The 9839-nt window shown below is 48.8% G+C and overlaps 1 protein-coding gene across 1 annotated transcript; it reads right to left on the bottom strand.

Annotated features, from left to right (window-relative positions):
• Nucleotides 1-914: 914 nt before the first annotated feature.
• Nucleotides 915-9426, bottom strand: LOC135915443 (uncharacterized). Its single transcript, XM_065448520.1, has 2 exons — nt 9271-9426; nt 915-2023 (listed from the first exon to the last, which is right to left on the bottom strand). The coding sequence occupies exons 1-2, from the start codon at nt 9288-9290 to the stop codon at nt 1780-1782; spliced, it is 264 nt and encodes an 87-aa protein (XP_065304592.1). The 5' UTR covers nt 9291-9426; the 3' UTR covers nt 915-1779.
• Nucleotides 9427-9839: the final 413 nt, after the last annotated feature.

Genomic DNA, 9839 nt, shown 5'->3' with positions numbered 1-9839 from the left:
AGGCGTTACTGAACTAGTTGAATTTCTCAAAGTAAAGTGATTCAAGATTCAAGATTCATTTATTTCTCCAAGAGAAAAAGCCCGGGGACAAAAAGCTGCCTTGAAGCAGCTTGATGGGGTCCGGGGCCCAAAAGTAAGAAGTGCATAAGTGCGTAAAAGTAAGTGCGTAAGAAAATTCGTAAAGCGCGACCTACACAGAACCTATAGACATGATAGCGTCGGATTGAAGTTTGAACATACGAGAAAACATAATTCTGTTGCGGCAGCTGGAAAAGCCCTTTTCCACTTGCCGTTTGAGGTCTGTCTTAGTATATAGGAGCGGCGAGCTCGCTCTCTTCCTTGCAACGCCATTCAGATGGTGTTGTAATGGTATTACAAGGAAAAAAAAAACCAGAAAGCTGACATTCGTGGATAGCGTTTGCCGACAGCATTTCCAGGCAGATATTGCGGCTACAAAAGGTGCAGCTGCCAGGAAGCGTGTGAAGCAATCAGGAATCCTTTAATGCTATCACGTTCCACTCTTAAAGGCGAAGCTTAAGCACCATCCAAATTTTTCCTGAAGGCACACGGAAACACTTGTTTAGAGAGAAAGAAAACCGCAGAAAACCGAAGAGCATTTACACCTGCTTGTGGTTCAAACCTCCATGGTGGGATCACTCGCCAAGAGTAGATGGTGTTGCAGAGGCCGTGGGTCGGGCTTGTACTCCGGCCGTCTGTGGCTGCCTTCTGGCCGCAACAACGACGCTGTCTATATGGTTCTTCCTGGCTGTTTCGTGACGCCATTATTCCATATGTGAATGTAACGTACCTGCTGTGAAACTATCCCAGACTTCGTGAAGTGCGTCTTCGCCATTTTCGCGCGCCAGGCCAGCGCCCTGGATACCCTCAAAATGATAGAACGCTGGATACATGACTGCTACTACTGTTCTCTATTGGACTACCTACACGGAACAAATATCTTTGTGTATCGATAACCACACATTTATTATGTCTCTAGGCAAACTTCCGAGAAAAAATGTAATCGAGAGGCGCTTCTGTTGCCAAACGTCACTGACTAGCGATAGCGCAAGGATTATGACGCGTACAGTGCTTCGCCCGCAAACGCAAATCTGTCTAACGGTTGCAACGTGACTAACATTTTCCAACTTGTAGAATGGATGATCCCTTCCAAAATCTTAAACTGTTAGTAGCACACGAAACATTTCAGCAAGAAGAAGGCTGCGCAAACGGAACCCTCGATACTTTTTTTAATGTTTAAGCGCAGAATTTGCGCAGAACACTTCGCTCTGTTATACAGAGCCTACCACTTGCACTTCCCTTTGGATTCCGGCTGTGCTGTGTTATTTGCGCAGCTGATTCATTCGTAAGTTCCACTTAACGCTAGAACGCGAACAAATATGAGAATCATGTTCCGTTTACTCTGAACAGACATTGGTATACCATGAAATGTAAGTCACGTATAGTTCCTTCAGTCGAACGTTTATGAGCTGCAAGAGGAAAAGTATCGCAGCGGCTTCTTTTGGGCGCATGGTTATAGCATAGGCGTCTTTCATCTGCTGCAGCGGCAGAGGCAGTAACACTTTGGATTAGGCGCCACTGTCAACTACTGCTCGCTTCCAAGTTCAGACCCCTGTCAACATAAGGGCGAACAACGATTCCTTTCTTGCTGTGGTTACCCTGTATGGACACTGTCTGGCCGGCAATGTGCCGGGGCGCGTTCAGCGCCGGCGAGAGACAGTCATTTGGGTGAGTCAATGCGCGCAGCGGTACTGTCCGTTATCACAGCGTTTGCGCAGCCTCCAGGAGCCGGTAGTGGCGCGTGTCGTTCTCCAGGCAGCTGTACTCCATAGCCACGTTGGTCTCACCGAGAAAGACGTACCCTTCCTGGACGTGTTTGGCGAGCAGCTGGCGCTTCCGCGCAATGCGGACCATCTGCGCCACCTTCCAGGCGATCAGGAGGACGCAGCATGCGGCCGCCGAGCCGGCAAGCAAGAGCAGCACGTGCCATGTGTCGAAGAGCCACCTGCATGAGTGGAACAGAAGGATTTCTATAGTGATGAGCTTTGCACGCACAAACTCAATCAAACCGGATAGCGTGAATGAAATGGTCTGACACTGCCGCGTTTATACTAGTTATGCGAGCTCGCTTTTGGAAGGTCAAAATTACAATGGCAGCGAGAGTGGTCAGACTACAGAGCGTGTGGGTAAAGCATGCGCCCATCAGCGAATAATGACGCACGCGCTCGAAGATACGTTCTAATTGTCGAGTAACCATGTCCCATTGTACTAACTCATTACAAAATATCGAGACCTCATTGCCTCTTATTCATCTTGCTAATATCATAGTTATGGACTCTAATTCAGCTGCACTGATTGCATGAGGTCCAAACAAGACAGCGGTTCTCAAGAAGATGGAGATAAAGTGATAAAAAAAGATCCAACACTCTTGGCCGCTTGATGTCAGGGCGTGGCGTACGAGAGTTCATTGCTCAGTGACCTGCTCCAATGTCGACGCCAATGGTTGAAAGGATATTTCACATCTGCAGTCATTGTCGGGAGTGGCATTGGCTAATATGCTCATGGCTAGATCTAGTACAAATACACAAGTGTCGACGATAGGGCAACAGAGGACAGTCGCTGCGGTACCTGAATGTTGCCGTATCGCACACGATATCCTGGTAATGTGGTTTCGCCCCCCGTCGGCGGTGGGTTGCCTTTTCTCACATTTACATTTCCCTTTTAATTATTATTTTTACATTTCAATAAAAAAACAGACAAGTCTCCTACACTTACAATCAATGCCTCTTGGCGTCATGTGTTTGTTATAGTCGATAGCAAGCTATTCTTTAACTGGTTCATGCGATATGAAAGTATTATTGCTGTCGTTGTTGTCGCTGCACAGATATCGCACGCCAGTAGGATAGAAGGCACTTATGTTTAGTCTTCGCCTCATGATGGTACCGATGGACATCAATGGAATAGCGAGCCGTTGGAGCTAAGTTGAGCGGTAGATCATCTGTGGCCAGTCTGCCCGCAGGTTCCGGAAAACGAGGACGATGCCCTTAAGCCTGAAACCTACCAATGAACTGTGGAACTTGAGATTACCGCCAGCGGTCCGAAGCGCTCGAACACATATTGCATGTTTGCCTTGCGCAAGGCTGTTGTGAGCTGCATGCAGTCGCTGACCAAGGTTGTACAGGCAGCCGTAGGCCGAGGGCACCTGCCATGGTGGGCAAGTGGCGCTTCGCTGCTTAGCACAAGGTCGTGGGTGCGATCCCAGACGGCGGCGGCAGCCGCATACTGAGAGGCTCGAAATGTAAGAACCCCAAGTGATCAAAATTAACTACGTGACTTCCGCTATACAGACTCTCCCATAGCCCATGTGTTAATTGGAGATGTTGAAAAATGCGCCATGAAATCGTTCTAACGCGTTATTCTGGGATTGTGGGCAGTGCTACGAACTGCTGTTTATGAAGGTACTGTCTGGATCTTTTCAAGCGTGAACACGGCAGTGCGTGGCTTTTATACTACGAGCGCAGCCTAGCGGTACTGCAGAGTCGATGTAATACGCATGTGCGGCGAGAGTAGCCTCCGTTCTCCGTTCGCGCGCATCACGTGAGAGCGCGGCTGTCACCTGCTAGCTTCTTTGCATTTAGTTCAGTGCGGGACGCAGTTCGCTAATAAGCTAGGCAAACGATGCGTGAGATCAAACGTTGCGTTCCTGAACTTTGGTGTCTGGTATCAGTACCATGAAGCATAATTTTCGCTGTCACTTCTACCCACAAATGTATCCACAGTGCAATTCAAGAAGAGCGAAACGCAAACAGGTTACGCGAAAGTGGATACTGACCATTTTCTTCATTTTTATGCGAAGCATATTACGAGAGCTCAACCCAGCTCCTCAGGCGCGGCGGTGTCGCCATGAAATCACGTGACACCGTGACGTCACGACAGAGGAGAAGTGGCTTTGGCTCAACTCGTGCAAGACGGGCTGGGTGGAAATCGAACCAGGGTCTCCGGAGTGTGGAACGGAGACGCTACCACTGAGCCACGAGTACGATGCTTCAAAGCGGTATAAAAGCGCCTCTAGTGAATGCGGTGTTGTCTTAGAAACGAGCTGTTTCTAAGGCGTGCGTCTCTTGCTCAGGCGCACATTTCGTTGCCGCGCCGAACGCTGCTTTGCTCGACGCTCACCGCGTCCAATGCGGGGCGCGTAGTCGCTGCCCTGTAGCCCATTGTCTTACACCCCTTGGCGGGTCGACGAGAACGCTGTCGCGTTCCACTCTTGAAGGCGAAGAAGTAATGCATGAGTTGTTTCTTCGTCTAGCCGAACCAAATATAGCCAAGCAACAGCAGTTCACCAGGCTAAACAGTGGTTCAACAACTAAAATAAAGGCTAGTATGCTTCGCATCCTGGGCTTAACCTTACCTAAGCCACAGCCATTTTTTTACGCGTAAACTAAAGATTTTAGGCACAGTCAGGATCTTAATGTCCGCTGGCGTTGATTAATCGCTGTTTTGATCGAGATACACAGAAATATTCTTCGGTCTGAACAATTCCTGGCACGCTACATGGGAATAAATTGTAGACAGCAGGCACGAAGCTTCTGTCTGCTCTAATATTTCACCGCTTTTCAGAAACAGCTGCTCATTGATACTCAGCAGTACTAGAACAAATTGACGTTTCACCACGGTTCTTTCATGCGCCCCGATATGCATTCTCCAAAGGCTAATACTCCGTTTTTCGGCTGCGAGAGCTTGGCGTAGCAGACACCGAGCGCGATGACGTGACGTCATGCGCTCGAAGTATTACGCTGGATTTACTCTGCACCTACTGAGCATACGCAAAAGTTTCGTCACCACCATTAAACTGCGCTGATAATACTTAACGCCACGGACTCTCATATTCACGCTGCAAAAGATGGAGAAAGTATGGAGTGCCAATTCATAAATCACGAAGCTCGTTGCCAAGGAAGGTAATAGGAAAGCCCACTTTCAAAGGATTGCGACTTCGCAGAAAGCGATTGCACGCGAAACCCACTTTTGAAATCACATTATGTTTATTGGCACCTTAGTAACTTCGAACACAATTGGACTTTTGTAGCCAGCACCATTACCACTTAGCAATGACCCGATTCCTTCTTTTCTTTCTCCTTTACAAAGAAGCTGTTTATAGATAGGTTCTGGCATATCTAGTCTCCGTGGACATAGACCAACTCTTCTGCATAAGTGAGCCGTTCCCGGGCCGACCCATGGGCCGACCCATGGCGGAGGTCACGCAGGCGTTGAGAACTCTCCATACGTGGGCCGAGCCACGGCGAAGTGGACGCAGGCGTGAAGCGTTCCCCCTACGTGGGCTGATCCCAAAGATAGTACAATACCGGGCCGACCCGCGGTGGAGGTGACGCAGGCGTTAAGCACTCCCCATACGTGGGCCAATACCGAAGATAGTGCAATGCCAGGCCCACCCGCGGCGGAGGTGAAGTGGACATTGAGAACTCCCCATACGTGGGCCGATCCCGAAGATAGTGCAATGCCGGGCCCACCCGCTTCGGAGATGACGCAGGCGTGAAGCATTCCCCATACATGGGCGATCCCAAAGATAGTGCAATGCCGGACCGACCCACGGCGGAGATGACGCAGGCGTTAAGCAATCCCCATATGTGGGCCGATCGCAAGATAGTGCAATACCGGGCCGACACGCGACGGAGGTCACGCAGGCGTTAAGCACTCCCCATACGTGGGCCGATCCCGAAGATAGTGCAATGCTGGGCCCACCCGCGGCGGAGGTGAAGTGGACGTTGAGAACTCCCCATACGTGGGCCGATCCCGAAGATAGTGCAATGCCGGGCCCACCCGCTTCGGAGATGACGCAGGCGTGAAGCATTCCCCATACATGGGCGATCCCAAAGATAGTGCAATGCCGGACCGACCCACGGGGGAGATGACGCAGGCGTTAAGCAATCCCCATACGTGGGCCAATACCAAAGATAGTGCAATGCCAGGCCCACCCGCGGCGGAGGTGAAGTGGACGTTGAGAACTCCCCATACATGGGCGATCCCAAAGATAGTGCAATGCCGGACCGACCCACGGCGGAGATGACGCAGGCGTTAAGCAATCCCCATATGTGGGCCGATCGCAAGATAGTGCAATACCGGGCCGACACGCGACGGAGGTCACGCAGATGTTAAGAACTCTCCATACGTGGGCCGATCCCGAAGATAGTGCAATGCTGGGCCCACCCGAGGCGGAGCTGCAGTTAGCCATTAAGGGGCCCACATTTACAGCTTCGCTGGTCATCCTTCACAGAGTGGAACGGCACTGAATTTTTTTGTGGAAAGCTACCCTCGCGATCTGTACAAATGATAGTTCTTTCAGCGCATTGTACTCCAAATACATGGCTACAATGTTTGCATTCATCTGTACTTGCGCAATTTTCATTTCAATCGGGTACCGGAGTAAAAATATGGTGATAGGTTGCACTCTTGTGATAACGCACCACGAAAAATTGGAAGCGCCGAGTCAATATTAACATGAAAAAAAAAAAACAGGCGATCCATGTTCGTATTGCGTAATCAGCATTATTTATTTATTATTCATTTCATGTGCGCGTCAGTCAGGTTTTAATATCACAATTTTCAGCCACTATACTTGTTTCGATTTATATCCCTCTATTTTGTTTTATTTCCTTAAACCATCACGATGCCTGATTCATGGCCAATCACCCCGAGTGGGCTGTACCATTTTCCTGATGAACAATCGACCAACCAACATAGAAAATAAAAAAAATTATTATGGATAGCACAGACGGCGCATTAAATTAATAATATACATCATTATATTGACGCAACTATATTGCTGCGGGTATGTGCCAGTGGGAACGAGGTTGAAATACAGCGCGGGTTATTACGTTAAGGGTGGAGACAAGAAAGACATTATTTTTTTTTTCTATTTGAAAGTGTATTTGTGGGTGGTGCTGCTCCTCATCGTCATCGATCCCACTTCGTCGCACTGGTATAAAGATATATACTATGCTTTTAAATGTCAAAATATTATGAGTTCAGTTACAGCTGCCCCACAAGTGACCGGGGCGCCGACAAGTGCATGGATGGTTGGATGGAAAAACTTTATTGAGAGTCCTGAGATACGCGATTATCGCAGAGCGGGCCGCTCCCACGTTGGGACGGGCAGGCCGAGCCTAGCCGCGGAATCGTGGGTGTATGGCGTGCAGGAATTTAGTGACCGTGTACTTCGTATACAGGGCGATGCTCCCTTGCATTATTCTCACCGGGCCCAGCAGTAAAGGGAAAGCTACGGGGGCTCAAAGTCTGCGTTAGTGCGCCAAATAGAGCGACATAGCTTGATGGTGGGTATGGTTTCTTTGAACCGGTATAACTGAATCAGCTTAGCGTCCACGGGCTATGGTTCCGCATTTGCCCAAACTCGGAGGAGAAAAGCGGGAAAAGAACTCAAATTTATTACTCAATAATGTATTTTGTGTTATTGTGCTGTTGTGAAAGATATGCTTATTTTTATTTTCCGATTTTAAACTGACGGAGGTGAGATTGGGGCTCTATTTTTCAGGAGTGCTATGCCTTGTGCGTGCTTTACCTTGTATATATCACTTAATTGACACAGAAAGTCGTTCCCTAGTACAGTGCGTTATCGTCCATCATGGTTGTCCATGGATGGCATTGGAACCGTTTTGAAAAGAGCATCTGGTACATACTAACTGCTTCAATCGTATCTGCGCCGAGCAGCATCATTTTGCTCCTCAGACAAGCTGCAAGAATGATGGCGCTATAATAAAGATATTTGGCGGGATGACTGCCTTATCGCAACGCTAGCCGTCTCCCCGCCAACCTTTAAACTTCATGCGATGTAAATGTATAGAACACCCATGTGGAAAATAACGCGAAGTGTGACGTGTATGCGAGGGGGTCGCACATGTGCGTGAACTCGGGACGTACGACACTTGTGATCCTTCTTTTTTTTTTTACTTCTAAACTCTCTATGGCATTGAAATGCAGTACAACTGCTACGCTTTCTGCCGTTGCCCTCAACACATTTCCGTAGCGATTGCATTCTTAGCCTGTGTTGCGATGTGACTACCGCTGCAGGCATCAATTGTAGTTGTCGACAGTTCTTATAGGCCATTCCAGAACCCGTTGAGTCGAGTAGTAGCAAAATAGATATTCTTAGGTAAGAGACAACGAGATTGAAACGGAACTTTCTCGTTTTTGTAACGCTTTAAATCAGTAGAGAGTGTACACTTGCGCTTCATAAACTTTTGATTTTTGACGTTTGTGCGCGAGATGACCGAAGCCACCTAGTCATGGGTAGATGCAAGCTTATCTTTCGGCGTTTATATACTGTAGGAACCTTACTACTGACCTGATCATGATAGCGTGCCTGAACATGTTGCAATAATTCAGCGCGAGAATTGGTTGCAACAATCGAGCACTGAACACGCCTATAGTGCCAGGGTCCATGGGCGTGGGCCGACTGGTGCGCTTTTGTGGTGTCTGGCCAATTTTATTCAAGTTGAAAGCAGTTTCCTTTACCGAACGGCACATTTAAATGCTCAGGCTTCACTGGTAGCACCTGTTTAATTTAGAGTACTACAAATAGTGTAGCGAAATGATATACTTCAGTGAAAGTCCATGTCTGGAGTGTTTTCGCAAGGTTTCTACCTCGTGTAAACACAACTGATTCGTTATCTATGTAGATTTGCCAGCAATAACAACCGTGCGGCGACACCTGGTCCGGGATAGGCAACGGCACATTGCCGCTTTCTGTCTCGACCGCACGCTCGCATTTAACGTTCTATGCCAGCAAATACAGGTGGTGGTCGACCACACGTGCAATCGCCGCAAGCACCTAGTTGTGTGATTTCGCGTGTTCTAGATGTCACCGAACAAGAGTTTTTTTTTTTTTTAAACTTGATATCAGGTTGAAAAACGGCAAAAGCTAAAGCATTTCCAGGTACTATCTCCTTTCATGCCTTTTCACTGCCTTTGCAAGGTCACCCTCCAGCGCACTATAATCGCTGAAGCTCGGATCATCGAATTCAAGCGCCCCACTTTAAAAGCAACATGGCATTGCTGGATTGCTATCTGGCGAGGGCGCCGAACCTGTGTATGGAACATATACTATATAAGCAGCATTTTCATTTCACGTTCCAGTTGTACTCAAACGTTTCGTCGTCTGCGCTTCGTGTCTAGAAACGAAGATCGGCCCTTTACCTTAGCTATCGTAAGGTGACTTACCACTCACTTGCCGGTGTCATATCGCTGCTTGCCTTCGTACGGGTATCCTTCGTTCTAGCACCACCTCACACTCCACGCCATACTTCGTGCTGCGCACCGTCGCTCTGTCGCACGCGCTTCTGAGCAACGCTGGTGCAGCGGTTTGTTCGCGTGCGCAGCGCAGCCGACGTGGAGGCGAAAACGCAAGTATAAAACAAAAAAAAAATAACCGTGCGGAACAAACACCGCAAACTCTAGCTTCGCAGCTGCGGCACATCTTTATCAGCGTTGCAAAGGGAGCGCACGAGCGACGGCGGGAAAAAGAGAGGGAGAGAACGCGAGAGGGCGAGGAGAGCAGCAGAAAGGTCGCCGCTGCTACAGCAATGCTGCTGTGTATACCTGCTTGCTCCGCGGCGAGTCTTGTGTGGGCAGCTGTAGTTTGAGCGAGGGAGTCAGCATGCCGCACAGCGGGCAGTGTACAGAAGCTCCCATTGTTAACTTGTCAACACGAGTTATCTCTTCAGGCGTTCTCGTACACCGGTCAAGCATGCGCATTGTTTTGCTCTTTTGTGTGTGTGTATGCTTGGCTT

Source organism: Dermacentor albipictus, chromosome 4 (assembly GCF_038994185.2).
Source record: "Dermacentor albipictus isolate Rhodes 1998 colony chromosome 4, USDA_Dalb.pri_finalv2, whole genome shotgun sequence".
Taxonomy (NCBI): Eukaryota; Metazoa; Arthropoda; class Arachnida; order Ixodida; family Ixodidae; genus Dermacentor; species Dermacentor albipictus.
Note: the sequence above shows the minus strand (reverse complement) of the source record. Positions and strands in the feature narration are given on the sequence as shown.